Source organism: Crinia signifera, chromosome 2, assembly GCF_055691185.1.
Source record: "Crinia signifera chromosome 2, ASM5569118v1, whole genome shotgun sequence".
Classification (NCBI taxonomy): domain Eukaryota; kingdom Metazoa; phylum Chordata; class Amphibia; order Anura; family Myobatrachidae; genus Crinia; species Crinia signifera.
Window position 1 is genome coordinate 295,485,044 of NC_139218.1, and position 25,594 is coordinate 295,510,637.

The window sequence follows — 25,594 nt, forward strand, 5'->3', positions numbered from 1 at the left end:
GAAGAACTGGACTTTGACACTAATGAAGTAGATACAGCCACTCCCTTCTTACCTAGCACCAGGGAGTGTTCTTCCTGTTCTAACCGAATGACATACAGAAAGTAAATGCAAGTTCGACCTGGGTTTCAAGGACACACACTTCCATGCATGTAGGTGTATAAATGCATGTATGATTAACTATTTACATGCCCCCACACTGTCAATGACAAAGCTACATACATATCGCAAAACTACAAAAGATACCGGGGAAGGTAGAGGGGTAGGATAGAGAGACTTGCTATGGACTGACAAGCACGCAATGATAGGCCACATATGGGGAACTAGGGAGGATAAAGCACTGAGCCTGTACCCACACAGGGCAAACAACCCGTATACAGTTGTCAAATTATGCTTCTTAGAAACCTTAGTAATACATTACAACATTCTTCTGGGTAGGAATGCGGCCTAATGTGAGGGCCCCTTATCAAGGCATTGTTAGCAGTCAGTCATGTAATGTGACATGCAGTACATTGTTAATACATTCATTGTACATTCTTACCTTGGTCAGCGTTTGCCCTAGCAAGCCTTCAAACGCCTTTAAGTTAAGTTGTGGACCATTATAATATGGAAAACTGTGCGCTTTTCTCCCAAGCCAATATAAGGTGATCAAAACCTAAGGATAAAAGATACTTAGACTTGTATCCTAATGTTAAAAGTGCAGATGTGATCACAGAAAACAACCAAAAATATATGGGGAAAACAAAGGAAAAGCAATGGGCGTAAGAAAATGTGGTGACCATTACTAGAACAGAGAAATACTAAATTTTTACTGAAAAAAAAAAAACCATCCGGCCTTATGTTTTACTCTTTGGTTATACTGTAGTTCTGTTAAACAAGCAGCCTAAAGAATACCTACGGCATATCTGTACTTTTCCTGTTTCATCACTAAATGCACAAGAAAATGTGTGCAAACACATGGATAAGTGATACTGTGCCAAGGAGGTCTCTATGATACATTTACAGAGACGCACCAACATACGCACACAGAGGTGCACATATAGAGGTGTCCTCATACACTTAGGGCTAAGGGGAGTTCTATTGGACGTGGGATTTTACCCATAGCAACCAATTAAGATTCTACTGCTTATTTATTTTGCACCTTCTGGAAGATAATAGATAGATTCTGATTGGTTGCTATGGGCAACAAGCCATCTTCAATAGAACTTGCATCTTCGTAAATGTGTCGCTTCTTATCTATATGCCATTACGGCCATGGCGTAACGGAGACACTCCAAAATGTGTGCTGTACTTTCCTGTAAGTTTTTATTCTTTTACACAGCAAAATGTAACCCTGTGCACTAGAAACGCTGAGCAGCGACATTAAACCACACCACTGGGTATAAAACCAATTACTGAGTCTCATGAATCACAGTGGACAGCAGTGACCACTCAGAACACAGCACATTTTATACACAGTTTCAGACTCCATTGCAAATGGATATAAAAATGTCACATTAAATTCATCAAAGGAATCTAGCCATACAGTTTTGTACCTAAGAGTTTTATTGGTACTCTTTACTTAGCACGGTGCCCATCGCGGGCATTGAATGCACTAAAAAATCGGGTGCGACGCGACCGACGCGATGCCCGCGATTTCCCATAGGGAACAATGTTAAATGTCTCAATTGACCCGATTTTCCTGTTCAATGCCTCAATTGACCCAATTTTTCCATAGGAAACAATGTTAAATGGCCCACAGAGGCCAAATAGGCACCCTGAAGTGGGAAATGGCCCCCACAATTGTTAACGCCACCCCGCGATCAATGTGAACCTGAAGCGTGGCGAGCGCAGCGAGCCTGCGAGGGGCGGCGGTACGCGTCCTACGACCTTTTCATACCCCCACTATCCACGTCGGCGTGGAGTTGGGAATAGAATAGTGTGGCGAGCGCAGCGAGCCACCGAGCCCGAAGCGTGGCGAGCGCAGCGAGCCCCGCGCAGGGACGCGGATACCTGTGAAGCCCGCGAAGGGACGCGTTTACCTGTGAAGGTATCCGCTGCGCTCGCCACGCTTCGGGCTCAGTGGCTCGCTGCGCTCGCCACACTATTCTATTCTCAACTCCACGCCGACGTGGATAGTGGGGGTATGAAAAGGTCGTAGGACGCGTACCGCCACCGCTCGCCACGCTTCGGGGTGACGTTGATCGTGGGGTGGCGTTAACAATTGTGGGGGCCATTATACACTTCAGGGTGCCTATTTGGCCTCTGTGGGCCATTTAACATTGTTTCCTATGGAAAAATCAGGTCAATTGAGGCATTGAGCATGAAAATCGGGTCAATTGAGACATTTAACATTGTTCACTATGGGAAATCGCGGGCATCGCGTCGGTCGCGTCACACCCGATTTTTAGTGCATTCAATGCCCGCAATTTTTTTACCTGCGATGCCCACGATCAAAATCATGGGCGCCGTGCTAGGTAAAGAGTACCGTTTTATTTATGCAAATAAGATGGCGATTTTAAGTGAGCTAGACGCAGCAGAGTGGCGTTAAGACTAGCTATTTGGAATGACCAGAGAAACAGTGTATGAGAGCACATCTGGGTATTTGTGTACTTTTTAGGCAGAGAGAAAACAATGAATGTTTGAAGAAGAAAAAAAAAAGGTTGACATAACCCTACGTTGACATGGACAGAAGGTCGACACAAGCTTTAAGTCGGCATGAGTTTTTCAGGTTTTTTTTCTTCTAAAGGTGGTTTTTCATACTATCCAAGTGGTCATAGAGTGAGATTCTAATAGTGTGCCGAGTGCAGCGAGTCACTGTGCCCAAAGCATGGCGAGTGCAGGGAGCCAATGCGAGGGGACGCAGACTTTATTACAAACTCATTGCAGAGAGATTCCACTTTCATTTGTTTTCTCTCTGCAATGAGTCTGTAAAGTACACAAGTACCCACATCTGTATCAGAAGAGCAAAAGTATAAAGATTCCAGACTCTGAAAAATGATGTTATACTATATTTGAATTTATGTAAAAAAATATATAAATGCAATAAATCAACAAGTGCGTACTACACCACCAATAAATAGGTTTCCTAGTGCTGCTGGAGAATAAAGACTCCCTTGAACATATCCTACCTTCTATCATATAGCAGGTGCACAGGCAGCTGGAACCAGCCCAGTGAGATGCTGGGGAGGGAGGGGGAACAGCAGAAGCTACAAGCACAGCCATATATGTCTGATATAGTAATAATGTTTGCTATCAGTGGACGGTGGCCTTCTAGTAACACATATAGATCCTCTAATTACTGTTCAGCAAAAAATACGTAGCTCAAGAAATGCAGTCAATGCAGAGAAACCAGCTAATGAACTCTGTAACACAGGACACACCCAGTATTACACTGAAACAGAGGATACTTTTAGTATATGTCACATAACATAAGGGTGAAACCTATGTAATCAAAGTAAAAAAATGCAACACTGATACTCACATTTTTTAATCTTCTCTCGGTCTCTTCCTGCCTGAAAGCAGATAAAAAAATAATTAGCATAGACAGACGTAATACTGCTGACACTAATCAGCGATTACAAAGGACCAGCACACCTTGATCCAGACATGTCCAATCAAGTGGGAAAAATTCAGAGATGTCACACAACAGATTGTACAGCATTTTCCCATAGCATAACCAAACAGATGAGGAGACCATTTTACTGTGAGGGAGCAGCAGCAGTGTCATGCGGGTTTGGTGGTTGTGTGCCTTTCATGTTCAGGTTATAGTGAAGCCAAAGACCTGGAACATAAATACAGGTAGCTGCCACCTGGCAACGGTTCCCTCCCACTCCTCTTCCCTCCTGAGTTGTTTTTATATCATAACAAGAACTGCAGTGGGAAGGTGAAGATATAACATTTTAATTACAAGGTTTAGGCTACACATATAGACCATGTTATGTGCCAAAAATGCTGGATTTAAAATCAAAATCAGTGAAAATATGTTTACACAAGGGCGTAACTACCATAGGTGCAGGGGGTGCAGCTGCTATGGGGCCCAGAGCTGAGAGGGGTCCACTTTGCCTGTCACAGTATCATGTGCTATATACATTTTTCAGCATTAATTGATGAATAGGGGCCCTTACAAACTTTTGCTATGGGGCCCACATGTATCTAGTTACACCACTGTGTTTACACAATTTGCCACATAAGATTCATTTAAAAACTGATCTTTGGATACAAACTATGGGTCATAATAAGTCCATAATATCAATTGTGTTGTAAAACTGAAATCTACTTCAGTCAGCGACTTTTGAGGTAATACAATATCTGACCATTCAAATCTCCTCATGCTACAGTTGAATGATTAGAAGGAAGCAATTAACTGTAAGTGTAAACTAAATATTTAGGTAAAAACAATTATGGCTGCACAATGAACGATGCAAACATGCAGAACCGTTGGGTATGATAGGTCGCCACTATCAACTTATTCAGTTGACATTCAGCATGTTTAGATGTTCATATTGCCAACTGAGTACATTGACATTAACAACATTGATACTGTCATAATGTCGATATTTTCAGACTGTTGACTTTTGTGCATGTTGCCAGTCAAAATGACTAGAGCAGGGGTTCCCAAACTTTTTTGAATCACAGCACCCTAGAGCATCAAAATATTTTCAAGGCACCCCTAGGCCAAATGCTTCTTATCGAGAAATTCAGAAAAAATATATTAAATTAAGTACATTGTGTTTATACAGGTTGAGTATCCCGTATCCAAAATGCTCGGGACCAGGAGAATTTTGGATAACGGATTATTCCGTATTTCGGAATATTTTAATATTTCAATTATGTATTTTGAAGTATCTTGCATGTATGCTGTATAAACACATAAAATACACACAAATATATTTTATTTGTTCAAAAAACAAGGTTTCAAAACATGAAACAAAATTTGTGTACTATCTCAGATATTGAATTTGAATGCCAAGCAATCATTTTCTTGCACATAAATAGTGCCAGATACATATCATGTCACCAGTAGTGCTGTTACAAATGTCCCCAGTGAGTTTTTAGCAAAAAAATATCGGAATAATTCGGATAACGGATACTCGGATACTCAACCTGTATGTCACAGTTATGTGGTGAGGGGCAGGATTTGCTTCTGTTTGTCCACATATATAATGATTGGCAGCCACAAGCACTGGTTTTGCCTGGTACATTGAGAAAAAATAATATGAATTGATCTTGGTGCACCAACCCAAGGCACCCCTGCAAGTGTCTTGAGGCACCCCAGGGTGCCTAGGCACACAGTTTGGGAACCACTGGACTAGAGTATTTATTTAGCTTAAAACTGACCCTAACCACATGTGGCGATAAGTTACTGTCAACATTCCCAATGTCAACGTTTTTAATGTCGACACTGACATCCTGAATGTTGACATTTAGAGCTTTTTCACATTCTATTTGACATTATCAATGTCAACAGGTGGACTAACACCCAGAAGAAACCATATTTGAAAAAAAAGTTCCATTACAGATAATAGCATACATTAAAATCAGTATCTATTCTTTACCTTTGGTATTTTAGATCACCTTTTAAATGTATAACAGCTTTAATAATACTCAAACCTGTTCTTCATTCTACTCATAACCTTTAATAATAACCAGAATATCAACCACAGCACAAAATGTTTATCTACAGTATGCCAAGGTGTAACCCTGTGAAATAGAATAAGGAAGTGACCACACACACACCACTTGATCAAAGAAAGCCACCGTTCTCACTGTTAGCAATGGTCACAAAAACATAATCATGGGGCTTCATGCATACAGTAGTAGTATGTAGTTTAATCAGGTAGCTCATGCCCACGGATATGTGCCATCACCCACACACAAGAGGCATAGAGCTGACCTGCTAATCCATTTTTATCTTGATGGTCTTAAGGTGCCCACTCACTAGAAAGATCTGGGCATAAATTAGCCTTGAAATCTTCCTGGACAAAAGATTTCAGGCATGTGCACACCTTTTCCAAAGATTTTTCTTAAGTGTAGATGTGTAGTTTCCCAACAGCTGGAGGGCCGCAGTATGGACTTGCCTGCCTTAAAGCAACCAAATCTGTTGGTAGACGTGGACTCCTCAGACTGGCGTATGTATGGTCACTTACTGTACTTGTTACAGGTCTCATTGCTTGGGGTCGGTAGAGATACTGCAGCATCCCTTTATTAGCACACAAAAAGCTACAGAATGAGGTTTCACATTTACAGAGGATTACAACACTAAACTTAAGGCCCCCATACATTAGGCCGACTTGTCCTAGGGACAAGTCGGACCCAATTTACCTGCGAGCCGCCCGGCAGCTCCCCGGGAGGCTCACATACAATTTGGCACTTGATGTGCCATTTTTACATGGGATAAATCGCATGCGATTTATCCCATGTAAAAAAAACCCCGGGGAGCTGCAGGGCGGTGAGCAGTAGTGGGGGCGGGCAGCGGCAGTAGTGGGGACGGGCAGCGGTGGTGGGGGCGGCCAGCGGCGGTAGTGGGAGCGGGCAGCGGTGGCGGCGGTGGGGGGGGGGGGGGGGCGGTCAGCGGCAGCGTTTGCGGTGAGCGCAGTGTACTGTACTTACACATAGCAGCAGCGGCGGGGACGGGACGCGCAGTGGCGGCTATTATATTTTTAAAATACTTGTCAAATGACCGGCCGCTCTCTGATTGGCTGAGAGCTCTCCGGCCAATCAGAGAGCGGCCGGTCATTTGACAAGTATTTTAAAAATATAATAGCCGCCACTGCGCGTCCCGTCCCCGCCGCTGCTGCTATGTGTAAGTACACTGCGCTCACCGCACACGCCGCCCGTCCCCACCGCCGCTGCCCGCCCGCCCCCACCACCGCTGCCGCTGGCCGCCCCCACCACCGCTGCCGCTGGCCGCCCCCACTACTCCCCCGGTGTCTGTATGCATATGCCTGTCAGGTGGCAGGCATATGCATACAGGGAGGTCGGACGTGATCGTATGTACAGACCGTCCGACCTCCCTGATCCGGTCCGATGCGCACGGGACCGCGCATCGGATCGGATCAAATGTCACATACCTACGATTTTGGGCCGATTTCATCCGATTATCGGCACAAAGTGCCGAAATCGGATGAAATCGTCCCAAAATCGCATAGTGTATGGGGGCCTTTAAGCCATACCCCTAAATCTAGTTTAGCGTTTAGGCTCATTTTGAACCTTGTTCTCAAAAAAAAAAAAAAAAATCACTACTCGCAGACCAAGCTCTCTCTGCTAGTAAGTGTTTTGTCAGGTACCTCTGTTGTGTTGTGAAAACTCAGATTTTAGGATTAAGTTGCAAGTTCCGCATCAAGCGTCTGGAGACAGGGAGGGGCCCACTAATGGGTTTCTCTCAGTGTATTTGCATATATGAACACACCTTGCTGTGCAGTTAAAGGTGAAGCTCTACACATAAGTGCCTGCAATTTCATGTCCCAGGGCTAAATATGTAAACACACCAGCTTAAAAGCTAAAGAACTATCTTAGTTGGTGAAAAATAAAACGTATGCTCATTTGCCAAGCTTCAGTGGAAGCGACATAATTATAGGATGAGACGAATGACCTGTAAAAGTGCTTAAACGCTTTTCTCATTGTACATGAAAATTGTTCCCCCAACTTGTTTCCACGGCTTCAAATTCACAGGAAATGTGTATTAACCTAAAATTACTACTGAGCTTTCTTTGGGGTTAGTGGCTTAATCTAGAACATTTATTAAAGCACCGTCCCTTGCTGGGAGAGTGGAATGTGTTATGGCTTGTTTCATATCTTGTTACCATGCAACACATTCCAACACTGGACACTGATAACAATTACCATTAAGGTGTTACTTCGTGAATCACAAGTCTAGCTCCTCGAACATTGAAGCATTAACACAGTATATTCTTAGGACAATCAATAGACAACCAGAGAGATGGAACTGAAAAAGGTTCCCACTAGCCAGAAAAAAAATCAGTTTCCTTGATACAAACGTGAAACATTTTAGCTGGTCTGCAACAACAAAACTTCGAAGGTACCTTAGGTCTGTCTTGTGTAAAAAAAAAAAAAAAAATGTATGCATTAACAGGAATATTTGAACAAGTTTCAGAAACAAAATAAAAAATGAAGCACTGGAACCTTAAAGAGAGTGTAGCTGCCTAAACTAGTGTTCATTCTAGCACCCGCTATCTTAGAAAACCCATGCAGTTCCTGTTCCCTGCCTGGGGTGTCGCTGTCTGTTGTGGTGTTTCTAGCACAGGTCTGGTTTGCATATCAGTGCTGATATAGAGACCACACTGTGCTAGAAGCACTACAGCAGACAGCAACACCCCAGGCAGGGAAGAGGAACTGCATGGGTTTTAAAAGATAGCGTTTGCTAGAATCAACACTATAAACATAGGGCGCTACTCTATTAGCCCCAATGCATTTTCAGTTGATAAAAGCAGACTGATATTATGATAAATAACCAATCAGAGAGCATTTCCATCAGCCGGAAATGGACCTGCAATCCCGTGAAAACAAATGGGAATAGCGATAAGTCCTGGATCCCATGTGTTATCATGGGTCCAGCAGCTGCTTATTGGGGATTAAGTATAATACCAAGAGTGGGTATCAGGGGAAAAGGACGCTGGCATCTGATATACTGTAATAGGTGTACACTGTAAACAGTGTACCTTTTAGCAGCGGTAAAGTACCACTGCTAATAGGATAACCCCCTTAAGTTGGGACAAATTGGCCGATATATCTTTAACAATATGAACAATACATGACAAACATTGTGTTAATGATATTGAGCCTACACATGACCACTTACCTCCCTGCAGATTTTATTGGGATCGAATGGCAATCAAAACGCATTCGATTTGGACTATATTGTGCGGATTTGTACTATATAGTCTTGCCTGCACAGTCTATTGTTCTATTCGATTATGATGCCGAGGGGGCGCACATCGGTATTGAATTGGCATCAAATGCCGCTGAAAACCATTCAATTTCGATTGGATTTGATTCTGCTTACGTAAGCAAAAATCAAGTAGAAAAATAGACCAAATGGAACCATATGTACGAGGCATTTTAAAAAGATTCGGTACTTGTTTCCTAGCACGGCCACAACGATCATAATCGCGGTCATCGGGGGTAAAATCGGGGCCATCGCGGGCATCGCATGCGCAAAAAAATCGGGTGCGATGGGCCAGACGCGATGCCCGCGATTTCCCCATAGAGAACAATGTTAAATGCCTCAATTTACCCGCGATGACCACGATTTCCCATAGGAAACAATGTGAAATGGCTCAATTTACCCAAATTATCATAGGAACAATGGTAAATGGGCCAAAAACACCCCTGAACATTGAAATGTCCCCCCAAAAGTAGTTTACGCCACCACATGATCAACTTGAACCCGAAGCGTGGCGAGCGCAGCGAGCCCGCGAGGGGCGGCGGTACGCGTCCTCTGACCTTTTCATACCCCTACTATCCACTAGGGCGTGGAGTTGAGAATAGAATAGTGTGGCGAGCGCAGCGAGCCACCGAGCCCGAAGCGTGGCGAGCCCCGCGAGGGGACGCGGATACCTGTGAAGCCCGCGAAGGGACGCGTTTACCTGTGAAGGTATCCGCGTCCGCTCGCCACGCTTCGGGCTCGGTGGCTCGCTGCGCTCGCCACACTATTCTATTCTCACTCCACGCCCTAGTGGATAGTGGGGGTATGAAAAGGTCGGAGGACGCGTACCGCCGCCCCTCGCGGACTCGCTGCGCTCGCCACGCTTCGGGTTCACGTTTATCTCGGGGTGGCGTGAACTACTTTTGGGGGGACATTTCACTGGTCAGGGGGGTTTTTTGGGCTTTCTGGCCCATTTACCATTCTTCCCTATGATGATTTGGGTAAATTGACCCATTTAACATTGTTTCCTATGGGAAATCGGGGTCATCGCGGGTAAATTGAGGAATTTAACATTGTTCCCTATGGGGAAATCGCGGCCATCGCGGGTGGACCATTTAAGCATTTTTAGGCGCACACGACGCGACCGACCCGATTTTTCACTGTTTTCAATGCATTTCAATGGAAAAATCGGGGGCATCGCGTCGGTCGCGTCGCAGGCCACTAATATTACCCCCGATGGCCAAGATTTGTGGCCGTGCTAGGAAACAAGTACCAAAGATTCCCCTCATAAGCATTATAAACACTCCTGGGAAAGTATTGCTTTCACTTTGTCTATCTGTAAAACACAATACTAGTACTAAAACGATATAATGGCAAACTAATTACTAAAATCTCATTAATAGAATGCAATAAATACCTCTTCCACACAGCACAAATAACCCAGGTCCGACCCGGGTTATTGCCAGCTGACTGTGCAGTGTGAAAGGCCATTTTTTAAAATACTGGGTCCAGCAGCCCGACCCGGGTAAAAAGAAAGGTTCAACCTAGGTCACAGGGCAACGTGAACGGTTAACCCGAGTCGTGCAACCTGGGTCCCATTCACTTCTATAGGGGAGGCAGCAGCGTCACCGCAGTGCTGTCTACTCCCACTTCCCCACCTGATGCACCGTGGCCCTGGATGACATCAGCAACCAGGAAATAAGCCTGTGTCCAAATCCTGGGCGAGACACAGCATTTGCAATGTTAAAGCAGCATTAGATGATTAGACTTGTGAGAACTTATCACAGGAACATTTTTAAAGTGTGGGACTCAGATATAGGTCGGAGAGCATCAGTTTTCCTACAGGAGCAATGCTTACAGGAGCAATTAAATATTATTCAGCTCATTAGTGCGTTTGCAATAAAACGAATACAATCTGGATTTAAAAAGCAAACAGTAAGTTGTGTGAGCATGCCTAAAGCATTTGAGTCAAGAAAATCAATTTATCCCTGATGAACAAAGCTCTAGCACCATACACACGGGGCAATTGTGCCTTTGTTCGGAGCTATGTAGTTAAGCACAGATCGCTCAGCATACAGCGATGCACCAGACATGTGTGCCAAGCAATCTGCCACAGCCAGTGTACTCTGCTGAGAGAACACTGGCGATGACTACATATATACTGCAGGTTCAAATGGACTAGCCTGGCGATTGTATTGTGTGGGATTGCGTATTGTCAAGGGGCATACACACTGAGCAATGTGTGCTTAATTTCGAAGAGATCTAGACATATTGCTTAGAAATCAAGCTCAAATCTCTCTGTGTGGATGCCCCATTAGAAAGTAAATGTTCTTCTTTGCAGGCTGCAAATTGCAGCCCAAATACATTCATTCCCAGTTTACGTGGACAGAAGCCTGAAATAAGCATGCTGGTAGTGTAAAAAATGTAATTACTGTTTCCTAAATGTTGACCCAAAGGAAACAGCAAGTGCTAATGTGATACCAGCTCAGGCCTTTCTTCTGAGGAAAGGATACAGATTGCTAGGTGAAAAGAACATTGTGTTTACTTTGACCTTTTTCCAAAAAAAAAAAAAAAAAAAAAGCCTTGACGTTATTTGTACACTTAGCAGAATATAGGAAATAGGATTTATTGAATAGAGGAAAAAAATAAGAAACCACCCCTCCCCCCCCCCCCCTCCTTCCAAATTCAGGTGGTTATCTTGCACATCTTATATTTCTTTGATAACAGCATGTACAATAAAAACAAATAAAAAAAACTAATGGAGTGAAAAAGATCACATTGTGCCAATTTGAATAAATGACACTGGAACATCAGTCTATTTAAAATAATTAAACACAAAGATCATGTACAAGGTTTGGCAAAAGCAAGTCCAATCAATCAACCTGTGCGAACTGCAGCTCTCAGCACCTACAGATACCGCTGCAAACTGAACAAGATATTCACTGAATAAACAGTTCACATGCAAATACAGCTATAACCCATACACATGATATATGTCACATAACTTAAAATGCATATTGAATTAGTTTAAACAATACTGGCCTCCTTTTGAAAACTAGTTTCAGGAAGATTATAGTTGGTAGCAGAATTTTGCACAGTGCCCCATTGAGGGGGCGTGTCATGCTCCACCCAAAGGGCGTGTCTAGTTCCATATATGGAGAGATTGTGAAAAGACATTGTGAACGTGGCACGTAGAAGTGTGGGTGTGTAGAGGGGGGAATCCTTTAAAATGACTTATATCCAAATGTAGATGAGCCCCAAAGCAGTTGGTAAGAGCTACTATATCTGGTAAAGAAAAGTCACTGATACGTTTCATGGATTGTTCATCTATTGTGTATTACACGTGGTTCCATATAAATGGCCACATGTAGCCATAGGGATCATTGTGGTCACATGGTCACATAATTTGCATTGACAGACATTCTATCTGACACTGACACCCATCAGATGTCTCACAGTGTAGAGAGACAGGATATCTGCCACTACATGGAGTCCATAGCTGCCTGCACTTATATCACGGTTATGTTGTTCTTTCATTTTGACGGGCTGGTAACCAGCCTATTGACAACTTCCCACATACCCCTCTTCCTACCATAGCAGCATGTCTAAAGTAATCACACATTATGCACTCTCCACAACCGGAAGGACCTGTCATCTAAATGTCTGGGCCAAGTAGTTCCACTTCTCCTTGAGCTCTGGCACAGGACATGCTGTGAGGACAAGACCCTGTGATTCGCAGAACCCCTCTTTGAGAAGTGTCCATGCCCCTCTATTGCCTTACACGTGGAATTCTGGGCCAAATATCATCCATAGTCTGCCCCTTGACTGCCACAGGCATTAGCTAATACAAGCGGCCATCCAGACTAACAGCAATACCTTACATACTATACTATACACGGTCTCCAACTCTGATGCTTGTAAAGAAAGAATACAATATATTTTGGGAGTAGGGGTTCCTTGACCAAGTGAGACCACGAATACAAGCTAAGGAGTAACTACCATAAGTGCAGGGAGTGCAGATGCTATGGGACCCAGAGCTGATAGGGCCCACCTCCCTGTTAAAGTAACTTTCCACCACTATGTGATACATAGGGGCACTTATAAGCTTTTGCTATGTGCCTACAAAACATCTAGTTACACCAGGAATACGGTGTCGTTTAAGATTAGCTGCAATCCTGGCATTAAAACAGCTAAATGTTTAATAGCAGTGTTTTTCAACTCCAGTCATCAAGTACCACCAGCAGGACATGTTTTAGGATTTCTTTAATCATGCACAGATGATTTAATCGGTTTTGCTGGGTCAGGAATTATTTCACCTGCTTCTACAGAAAGAAATCAGCAAAACATTACGTGCTGAGAAAAATGGAGGGTTAAGGTTCAGAAGCAATTGCAGTTCTACAGAAGACGTGGTCATGTAAGAGCAGTAGTCCAGTCAGAAGTCATGCCGAAATTGCTCAATGACACAGAACAACGGGCCTTATTCTAGTTCACTCTTTCTGACAAAATCCTTCTTAGATGGCCAAAACCATGTGCACTGCAGGGGGGCAGATGTAAAATGTGCAGAGAGAATTCGATTTGGGCGAGTTATTTTGTTTCTGTGCAGGGTAAATACTGACTGCTTTATTTTTTACACTGCAATATAGGTCTCACTTTGAAGTAAAACCCCACCCAAATGGAATTCTCTCTGCACAAGTATCATCTGCCCCCCTGCAGTGCACATGGTTTTGTCCATCTAAGAAGAAGGATTTTGTCAGAAAGAGTGAACTAGAATAAGGCCCATAGTGCAATCACATACAGAGAAACAGAAGCTTCTGAAAAGGGACTCAAAACAATAAAAATAATGAATAGGATGTGTGCCACTATATTTAATGCCAGTTTTTCTACTGTTCCCCTTCAAATATTTTTTTTTTTTTCACTTGAAACCATCATTAAGGGAAGGGCAACAACTTTTTTTTTTATGACACTTCTAAGTACTTGCTTTAACAAGTTCACCTAAAAATTGGATTTGTTGGACTCTTCAATGTCAAAGCTCTTCACATTTTCCCATATATTGTTTTATATCAATTGTAATTAAATGTACGGTATAATGCCAATCCGTAATAAACCTATAATTTGCTTATGATTCACATCATCTCAGGTGTTGTCTAGGGTGTGACAAAACAATTTAAGGATTGTCCCACTCTGAAAATACATGTTCAGTGATAACTTTCCACTAAATGTGTGGGGTTTTTGCATGTATAACATTACCTGGTACATTTTCACACATAATAAACTATATACTGTAAAGTGTAATATGCGAAGGCTGCCTAGCTCTATATAGCTACAGTAAATGATTAAACAAAATAAAGTGCAGCTAGCGTTAAGTTTTATGACAAGTGAACAAGATCCACTTACATATATAGTATAAGCAACTAGAACCCAAATTCAGCAATGCATTCCTGTTGGAAGTGTAAAGCTTGGTACACAGTAGACCAGTAATTACCCAGGGGCACACTAACTACAGCAACAAGTCCAATGCAGTGTCCAAACAGCACCTGCAAAAGGAGGCAAGAAGATGGCTCTCCTCTAGGACGCTGTCACAGGAAAACTGCAACCACTGTGGTCATTTGCAGAACTCGTAAAATTGTATCTTTAGTTGACTGAAGCACAGGCAGCCCCAGCCCAGCAGTACTGATACTAGGGAGAATGAATTTTGTACATAAATGTGCACACTTTGAGCATATCCTTTTCCCATAAGCCTGCAATAAACCCTAACCAGACTGGTATAAAATGAGGGTTACAGCAGCAGGCATAATAAGGTAATCAGGGGTCACGGAGCGGACGATGTGGTGAAAATTAGACGCAGCATGAAAAAAAAAAGTAAAATAAGCCATCACGGGCTACGTTTTACATACGTGTGCTGTACACAGAATAAGAGCAGTCCGTCACCAAAAGTATCAATGTGCTTATATGGACTGGAAAATATCCGGTACCTACAAATTGCCAGTACAACCGACATACTGTAGGTGTTTTATATGATGTAGTGAGGCATGTCATCCAGATATTCAGCCTGGAAATTACTGTATCATGCAAAAATAATTTGAAAATATATGAAAGCTTAATAAATAATTAAGCAGCATGACATGTTAATTGGGTTGTTACACAATGATGGGATGACTATATATGGAAGCAGAGGTTTGCATGATGTACTTTGTCAGTAATGACAGGGTTATTGTATGTTGCATAACTCTAACCATTCCACCACCCACGAGAGCAATGCAGTATCTGACGACAACTAGGAGTGCCACTTCACAAAGGAAAAACCTGACAAAAGAGAGTTCCAGATCAGCTATGCACAACATTGAAGGTCTCATACCGAAAGCAAAACGGTCCATACATCTATATATATATATTGCAACACCAAATGCCCAAGTTGAATGTAGCATAATAACGAAACTACCACTTGTATCCTCTAACTTTAAATTCTTGCAAACAATTTTATTTTCCGTTCCTTGAATATCCTACGTAACCCTTGATATACAAACGGTTGTTAAATGGCCAGTTCATTCTCAAGTGATATTTTTATGACCTAAAATAAATGGATCATTTAAAGTAAATTAAAAGATAGTACATAAATGAAACTCCACATACTGTAGTTACCACATCAGAAAAAAAAGAGTTGTATAGAATTAATAGGAAGAGTTCCCATTATTCTCACATCTATAGGGAACAATAAAATATACCAGTATTTAGCAGTCAAATCTCCAAAGGCTCCTGTTCATGAGACCCCAAAAGCAGTGCCTTTCTTTTGGATGGATCTAGATCTCGATATCCATCTCTATATAATGCTCCCTCAGGACATATGAGAGAACGCAGGACTATTTAGATACAAACAATCTCATTAGCATGTACCTAAATGTAGGTGTCGCGGTTACTAATTATTATTTTACAAAGAAACTCCAAAATGAACTGTGTATAGCAGGCAAAATACAGGGGCCAATGGGTTTCCAGTTGCAAATAGCATAAAAGTAGCAAAGGATTTTTGACTGAGGGTAGAAAAGCTGTCAAGTTACTTCTGCCTTCTATTGGTTCAAAACAATTACAATGTACGAAATGTAAGCCCTGATGAACCTGTGTAACTTGCCATTATGCAACCTACATTTACAACCAAAATAGCAAGATGAATAAACAAATACTCCATGTGATACAGGTTTGCAATATTAATAAATGTACAGACTGCTTTTGCTGCCACTTAACATTAACAATTACCTGATAATTACAATGTTACAGGGATAATTACAATGTTATCAATTACCATTGTTCCAGAAAATATGAACAGACTCTTCAGCTTTACAAACATTAATATAAACTTGCTGATGTGTCTGGCTTCAATTGGACAAAGGTTTGCTGGGCAGAACATTTTACCTTTTTACACAGCAAGTACACATGGCGTTCACTAACTGTCAAACATTCCAGAGCACAATGGGGATGCACTATAAATGACAGACGGATGTTTTGACACAACTCGAAAACTAAGCAACCAATTACAATACCAAAACTACGGACCAAAGTCTTTAATTTGCTATATGATGGGCCCAGCTCCAACAATGGCATCATAGAAATAAGTAAATTAAACTTTGTCCTCCTTGTATTCTAAAACAGGGCCACATTTATCAATGATACATAACCTCTATAGCCTTTGCTAAAAAGGGTTATGTCCTATTTTCAGAATTCAAACAGTGGTGAACTAAGTATATCGCTGTTTGCCCCTGTACAGCTCTAGCACCATCTATAGATGGCGAGAGCAGTATGGTAGGCATTGCTGCCAATGAGAACCCAGCACTGCCTTTTTGGCTTTAGCAAAGCCTTCTGGGTATTGTTTGGTCTCCGCTGGCAGGAGTCATGCACATACTGTACGTCGTGCATGTCCATGACCCCCCGCAGTCAGTCCTTGGCAGTGTTTGGCTGCCAGCAGGAGCGCAAATATGCTGCTAAGGAGGAAGACCGTACTGGACCTAGCCGGAAAGGTAAGTATTGTTGAATACCAGTTTTCATTACAGTGATACTACATGAAAAAAATGACACTGGTGTTAATGTTCATTAACAAGTGGAACCAACCATTTGCCATTTTCTTTGGTTTAGTTTAGTTAGCCCTGATGCTGTGATATTTAAATTGTTGAATTATTGTGACCAGTAGTTCCTGGTCTGCATAGACAAAAACAAAATCACACCTGGGCATGGAGAACAGGTCATGCTATACTTGAAACAGTCATTATTGAATGGAGAGAATCCTATGGCTGTATACAGTATGGTCAAAGCGTTCAACATGTAACCTTCAACATTTATTTTCTTAAGTCTTTAACGGTAGTCAATTGTCAGCATTTACATAAAAATATTTAGGCAGCAAAACTGGACCAACGAGACTGAATAGCACACGGGCCATTGCATTTGAAAATAGGAAAACCGCTATACAAAAGGGATCAAGTGAGAAGAGCTCAATGACCTTAAACCACAATTAAATTTTAGCAATCAAGGTGACATACACACCCCAATCTCTCAGCCAAATGTAATAGAAACACTATAACATAATTCAACAGTTAGTTACTTTTAAAACTTTTTCTCCCCCCTCCAAGTAGTATGGAACAGATCAATGGCTCTTTCATGGGTAATTTACTAAAATAATGAATCATTTTACAACTCATGGCTCTGAACGATCGGCTACTAGCAGGTGATGACAGAAAGTGCAAGTCTATGAGAAGGGTATTTGATCCCAGCCATAATCCGTGGTACAATTTCATCACATTCAGATCTCACAGTTCAAATACTGTTGCCTCAAATTCCCACAGAAGCGCCTCAGGTATCGGTTTACGTTTAGGGCTAAACAAGCAGCTCAAGTTATTTTTCTACCAGAAAACACAAACTAGGAGTTACATAACACCAGAAGATCCTGCTGCTCTGTGCTACAGAGAACGATCACAGAAAAAGGAGGACATTTTGGCTTTAATAGAGCGGTCCAACCTTTGCCATTGGTTATACCCTATATATTGTAATGCTCATTTGCCTTATGGCTCACTAGTGCATGAATGTATGATTGCTCGCTGAATATGGTTTACAAATAAACTGTACACCGATGTGTTTTCGTGGACTTACATTGCACATATCAGGATGGCTATTTTCCACTATGATTGAATGTTGCCTAGTCACTATGAACATTTCCCAACCAGCAAATACGGAGATTGTAGACTACTAAACGCATCAAAGAATGCGTTTCATGGAGTGCTGTCATTTTGTTGTTTTCAGGAGCTTGTATTAGATTAAAATAATAAAACTACATGACATCATAGACCGTGTTACAGTCCAGCTCGCCAGTCAGTGTTCAATTAAGTAGGATACAAACTAGATGACAATTTAAGCAATTTGCCTGGTGAAGACTAATTGCTCAAATTGTTCTTATGAGTAACCACTACACTACTGCGGCTCGCTGACTGCATCCCTCGTCATCTGAGCACGCAGCTCCATTGGGGGATTCCATGTGGTTAAAAATGCACCATGGCCTCTGCTTAACCCCTGACGCTGCTGCCAGCATGGGCAAGTGTGTATACCACTTGCCAATGCCAGTTTCTCGGTCCCCTGATGTCAGGTGCGGTATATGGTATAAAGGCACTATTCACCTATTTTTTTCTCCCTCTATGGGGGTCCTGGACCACATGAGGGAGAATACCTGCTGGCCGTGTGTCTGGCTTTTAGCAGTCGGGATTCCGACATTGGGTTATGACGGTCAGAATCCCGACTGCCAGTGAGTCCTCCGGCACCCCTAATGTCAAGCTGGATACACATCGTCTAGTCTGTACCGAGCATTAAAGAGGGCGCTTCACTCTAGAAATGACAAAAACATTTCAGCAAAGTTCAAGGTTCCAAGAACCTCAGTATGTCACATAGATCACAGACGGTCAAGCGGATATATATTTTAAAATTAATTAATTCAAAAAGTATTATGTCTGTTTAGGACATTGGAAACATGTAAAATGATAATCAGCAACAGAACATTGGTGACTTACAAAAGCTAATAACTCAACCTAGTGACTCATCTATTAACCTGATTATAAAGGGACACTTCTCTACATGTGTTTTCGCAGCTTGAATAAAAAAAAAAAAAAAACTTAAAGCAAATGCAGCTGCCTAAACATAGTGCAGTATTATATTAGCCCCAATGTATTTTCAGTTTATAAAAGCAGCCTGATATCGCAATTAAGGACCAATTAGAGACCAATATTCATCAACCTCAGGGGAGATAGAAACAGAATGTTAACCTTAGCAACTAATCAAATTCTAGCATTTTATAGAAGCACTTTTTAAATGAAACTGAGGGTTATTCAGCACTAAGCGTTATGCCAAATCGCAAGCTGGTCGATTATTGAATTACTGCACATGCGTCTGGGTTGCAGCACGCTTGCATGAGGGTACCCAGAAAAAAAATTAAACCGCTATTTTTTTAAATACCGTAGCAGGAAGTCACCGTTTGGGGGGTGGACACCTGCCATTTTCAGGGAGTGTCAGGAGCAATGCAGGTGTGCCCAAGCGCTTTCAGGGAGGATATGTGACACCAACTTCAGCCTCTATTAGCCTGTGTCTGTCGCAGAGATGTGGAAGGGTCAGAGTTACCCACACTTGCATAGACCGGAAAAATGATTAGAGGGTGAGTAAGTTTTGCAGCTGGCCATTGATCAGCAATATTTGCACAAACCAGTCGTAGACTTGCACAGGGCATGTTTTCACTCTCGTGGGGACAATCTGATTGTAGGCCTCTGCAAATTTGCCCAGGAGTAATCAGGTTTGAATTAGGCCGTTTGATTACTACAGTCAAGTCTCCATTCTTTAGAATGTCTGATGTATTGGCCCTTTAATAAGATGGCAATCCCAAATGAAGAAAAATCTCAGCAAGGTACATGCAATTTAAATCTTCACAAAATCAGATATTTTAATGCTGTCCAATCTGGTAGATTCTCCACACAAACACACGTGTGCGGTCTCTAATTTTCTCTCTTTGCATGGCATACTCACTAGAACAGTGGTTTTCAACTCCAGACCTCACGTACAAAAAGGTCATGGTTTTGCTGAGTAAGTAATTATCCCAACTGCTAATACAGATCTCAAAACATAGGTTTACCATACTATGGGGGGTATTCAATTATACCCCTACAAGCTGTGTTGCACCCAGGATTTTGTACCCAGCTCCAATCTGGGTGTGACCTGGCTTGTGACCCCTTTTACACTGGAATCCCCACCTTGCATAATGCAGGGCGGGTGATGTCACCGGTGATGGGCCCTGAGTCGGCGCTGGGAGATGAGAGCATCCCCCAGCGCACGCAATTTCAGTGTAGTAAACAGGATGCATCAACCCAGGTTACCCGTTTGCATGGGTTGAACCTGTGCTTAGCCCGGCTTGCTACCCGGGTTGAAATGTCGGGTCTCACGTTCCGGGGTCATTGCAAATGGGAGCGCTCAAAACACCTGCAAACCTGTCCTGTCATTGGGCACTCAAATGCAAGCCAGGTTATTTAGGCTGGTGTAAAAAGGGGTAGTTGTCAGACTTTCCCTATTCAATTGAGGCCCTTTGCATCGGGTTTATCTGCCGACGTAGTTTCCCTTCTGTAAAAATTCAAAACTGTCGAAAACAGACAGTTTAGACTAAAACACGTGGATTGGCGAGTAATTCGCTAATCCACATGTTTTATGACTGTGCTGATATTTCCTACAGTCAAAAAAAAACAGCACTTAAATTTAAATTAGACCTATTCAATTAGACATAAAATTGGCAAAAAGTACAGATGTTTCGACGGTCGGACAATTCTTCACAGTGAATATCCCATATACATTTAAACCGGGACATGTATTACACAGATTCGTGGCTGATTAAAACCAGGTGAAATTCATGCTTGAAGACAGCCAGTCATAGAATCTGAATAATTTATGATTCTCCTGGATTTAAGGGACAGGACAGCCTATGAAAACATTATCTATTTGGGATATTTGACAACCATCTAATAGGCCCTTTGACACTGGTCCACTATTTTGATCTGTATATGTACTTCAATATTGGCCAATCCGGTCATTTCCAGTTCTGCCATATCGCTTGTATCAGACCCTTCCTCTTCCAGGTGGTCCCCAAAACTACAGTATAATCTACTCTCTGATCATATCTCATACCTCCTCGTGTACCTCTCCAGCTCCCAGTTACTCCTTTTCAATCTGTTTCAGTCTTATTTTATGGTTCCCTTTTCAAACTCCTCACTTTCAAGTACAAGGCCCTAACCAACTACTCTGCTCCCAACCTCATCTTCATACATTATTTTTTACCCAGTCTGGTTAGCCAATCACTGTTGCCCTTCCTCTCCTCTGGTTATATCTCACTCCTGAATCAAAAGACTTCTCCTGTGTTGACCTCTTAAATGTTATGATGTCCTTTATTATATCCTACTATCCCCTCAGCCTGCGAAGCTTCAAAGGGGCGCTGAAATTATCCCACCTGTTTTTACTACTCTTGCTCACCAGCCTTATTCCATAGCAGTGTTGAGTTTCATTAGCAACTCCAGTTAATGATGAGATGGCATTTAGCAATCACAAAAAAGCAGCAAGAGGCTTAAGAGGGCTACTGGCAGCGATAGGTGGTGATGGTGAGGCTAATGACCTAAATGCTGCAAAAGACACCTTTTCTTATTACATACGCCACTCATAACTAGACCTGTAACAAGAATGGATTTGTACTTGCCCTAAAGTCACATACAGGCTCTGTGTAAATTGGTTATGCATGTAGGTGACCAAACCGGACAATCAACCCCTCACTTCCAGTAACACTGGTGCATATTGTTGAGATTGAAAAAGAACAGCATACATAGGCAGCTGGGGGCAACTGTAGTCACCTCCATACCACGTTTCCGAATATGTATAAGAATTATCCTACTAACTTCAACAGGATTACATTTGAACAATCACTATAGTTTAAGGACCGCATACACAACATTATCAGCCATTTGCACACATTTTGCATCAAATTTAGTCATATATAGCCAACATTATGCTGCACCCAGGTAATTTGTGTAATATTACAAGTCTAACAATGAATGGAAAGGAACGCATGTACACAGAAACTGAGCAGGCATATTCCTGATGGACACAGACATCTGGATGATCCGTCACTGAAACAATCCTTTAGTGTCACTTCTAAAATATCTCATGTCTGATCTATATTTATCTAGCACTGCTGCTATTAGAAGTCAGGCAAAGCCAGCAAAACTGGGAAACTGAAAGGACTCAATTATCCAGATGACTGGCCACAATAACGATTCTGAGCTCCAGTCTTAAACGTTGGGGCAATGCAGATAAAAAAAGAAGTAGATCTAAAAGAAAATCTATATCGAAATCAGAGTTAAAAAAGGACATAAAAACAAATAAGAAGCCCAATACTGTAACCTAAGCACAAACGGACAGATACCAAGCACAACCTTTTATTTTATGGGAAAAGGGCTACAGCAATAATTGTTAAATAAACTGAACAGACCTAGTAATACTCCATTTACTAATTCCAACAATAACATTACACTGAAGCAGAATAGGAAACCAAACACGCACAATCTTCAAACAAACAGTGTCATTATTCCAAACATAATCGTACAGAATAGATTTGTGACCTCCAACTTCTTTCAACCTCCACAGAACTTACTATATTACATTTGGTTTTTAAGTATTCAGCCCAGAGGCATGCATTTGTAACACATATGGCACCCTCTAAATTAATATTTTTGAGCACAGTGTTAGATAAAAGTGTACTATAACCATCTTTTAGTCAAAAAAATTACAAAAAAACTTTAATAGATAAAAAGTTCACACAGCTTTATGGCTCGTTCACACATTTGCATTGGGAAAAATGGTTACAAACAAACACGTGAACAATTATATACTTTACTGCATTCTCAATCAAGTTTGGTGATAAAGTGAAATGTGGAAAATGTCACTCAGAAAGTAGCAAGGGGTGATTATATCCTAAGTTTGAAGACCTAAGCTTGAAGTATCTTCAGCTGGTCAGTGAAGCGAACTTGTATAGCATTGTAGTCAGAGTTGCAGCTATGGATAAGTGTGGATAGGAAGTACAGATTGACAGCAATCAGTTGCCCTTGTGACAGCCACATTTCACAGAAAAAAAAATCTCAGCTATACATTTTTAATGTAATAAATAGTTCTGAGTGAAGGAGTGCTAGAGCCAAGTAAAGACAATAAGGTAGGGGGGGGGGGGGGTTTACAGCTCACAATTTTATCTCTTGCCAAGTGTTAAGTGACAACATATCGACTGATGTCATTTTCCAAGCATTCTGTAAAATAGAAGCTGCTTGGCTGGTACTTTATCTCACAATGTCATCTCTCTTTTTATTGCTCAAACTTTTAAGTTCATAAACGCTACATAAAATATCACACAATAACTGCGACCACATTCTTTAATCCAAATCCTGGAATGGAATCAAATGAGCCACATGCACTGTAAATTCCAAACATAGACCAAGCAATGGGACGTTATGATAGAAAAAAATCCTGCACCCTGTAATTTACGTATTTGTCTGCACAGCCAAATATTTGAAGAAATATTTACGCAACCTATACATACAATGTATTGAACACATACTAATTATTTGACTTGCCAAAACATGTATAATTTCTGCGTATTATAATCATACGGTACTATAAAAACACTGCATTTGTATTTCTAGTAAAGCAAAATATAACCAGTTACAGTATGAATCAGCCCTCTTGCTTCATGCTTTCCCTTACATGTATCTGCACACTTATTTGATTATTAAAAATAAGTACTGTATGAGCTAGGGACCACAAAACAGCATTTTAGGTAATGTATGATCCCTAATGCTGCAACACTAACTTTAAATTGTACGTATGCACACTAACAGTATGCATATTGTACAGATACAGTATATATTTCACAGTATTAGTAGCACTCACAATTTGTAATCCACATCAACTGGGCTGCTCAGAATCCCAGTGGTAGTCGTCCAGGATATCACAAATATAGTTCCAGATAATTAACAGTGTTTCGGCCTGCTGGGAGACCATTATCAAGAAGATTATTTGGTTCAATCGGGAATTTGTGGCATTATTTCCATTGGATTTCCATTGGATTGCAGTCTGTCTTGAAAAAGGTCTTACAGCAGACTGGAACATTGACTTGTTTCCGTCCACTTTGTAGGCATTAATAAGCTTCTGATTTGTGAGTGCACACTTATTCTTAAGTTTCTCTCTAAAGTTAGGAATACACTATAGAATTATCTGTCAGTTCATCTGCCTGATCTGGCTTGTTGGAGTGTAACACTGGTAATGGATGAGAGGAAATGACAATTGACCATTCGCTCCCAAACCCTGGAAAATGGACAAAAATGTTCAGTCATACAAATTGGTTGGTGTAAGCAATGTGTCTGAATGACAGTTTTTGTCTATTTTTCAGTGTTTAGGAGACAATGGGCAAATGTAATTTCCTCTCATCCATTACCAGGTTTTTACTCCAATCAGCCAGAGCTGGCAGATTATCTGACAGATAATTGTATAGTGTATACCCAGCTTTATCAAGCTTTCTATAAATGTGCCATAAATTATTTATTCAGTGCAAGAACTGTATAGTATATATTTAACTAGGATGCCCGCTCGAAGCAAATGCTTCGGAAACTAGTCTGCTACCTTGTGATTGCCTCTGTATTTGTGCATGTGTGAGAGAAAGATGTAGTTTCACTCGCTACCAACAGATGGCAGTGTTTCAGAGACACAAAAAGAGAGTAGATAGAGATGAATATATATATATATATATATATATATATAGATATAGATAGAGAGAGAGAGAGAGAGAGAGAGAGAGAGAGAGAGAGAGAGAGAGAGAGAGAAAGAGAGATAGATAGATAGATAGATAGATAGAGAATATATATTTTTAAATTTATATTATCAGTCATCCAACATTGTTAAATGTGTGGCCTATGTATAAGGTGTTACCGTAGCATGACAACGTGAGTACCAACCACCTCCACAGTTTTAAAAGATACATTAATTAGCATGTGCTGCACAGAGTGAAATGTATACATTTTGGCATCATGCTTGCAAGACAAACATGCATAGAAAACGTTAAATACAGGTTTGACTAGCTGTGCTACTTTAGAACACCAGACAGTGCCCAATTAGAGCCAGCATTGGGGACTCCTGCTTACTCCACATGTGTCAGTTTGCAGCTTCCCTGATCAACAAGTCAGAAATCAGTCAATACTCTGTCACTTGCAATTGATTAGTAATAAGGCAATAGGATTATAGTAATGCAACTTACTTGACTGTAACACGATTTGATAAATCCTGAAGATCACCAGGATGAAAAAGTTGTGCTTCTTTCAATCCAAGTTTCTCGCACGCCCGCAAGAAAACATTGATATTATCCTGTGAAGACAAGTGGGGAAAATGATTGCTTAGCTGAGCAGTTCCAAATCAAAACAGCTTATCGAAGTCCAAAATTCCAAAGTCCACAAGAAACAGGATAAATGCAGCAATCAGGGAGTATGTATTGTAATAATGTTTCATAGACCACAGTAGGCTGCCTCTAACTTGCGTAGCTGAGTGCCGCTGACTCGTTTACCTGCTGTAGTCAGAAAAGTACACTTTGATGTCAGGCCTACAAGCAAACGCCCTCTTTCTCTCTTTGCACGACAAACCTCACCT

At 41.5% G+C, this 25,594-nt stretch overlaps 1 protein-coding gene across 5 annotated transcripts in view; it reads right to left on the reverse strand.

The window, feature by feature from the left end:
* Nucleotides 1–25,594, reverse strand: part of LMO7 (LIM domain 7) — a 183,159-nt gene that overhangs the window by 63,527 nt on the left and 94,038 nt on the right. For all 5 annotated transcript variants that reach the window (XM_083168851.1, XM_083168852.1, XM_083168847.1 and 2 more), the window contains exons 5-7: nucleotides 25,209–25,315; nucleotides 3,461–3,491; nucleotides 539–652 (exon numbers count right to left, since the gene is read on the reverse strand). In XM_083168851.1, the coding sequence (XP_083024977.1) occupies nucleotides 539–652; nucleotides 3,461–3,491; nucleotides 25,209–25,315 (252 nt within the window). The remainder of the gene's footprint in view (nucleotides 1–538; nucleotides 653–3,460; nucleotides 3,492–25,208; nucleotides 25,316–25,594) is intronic.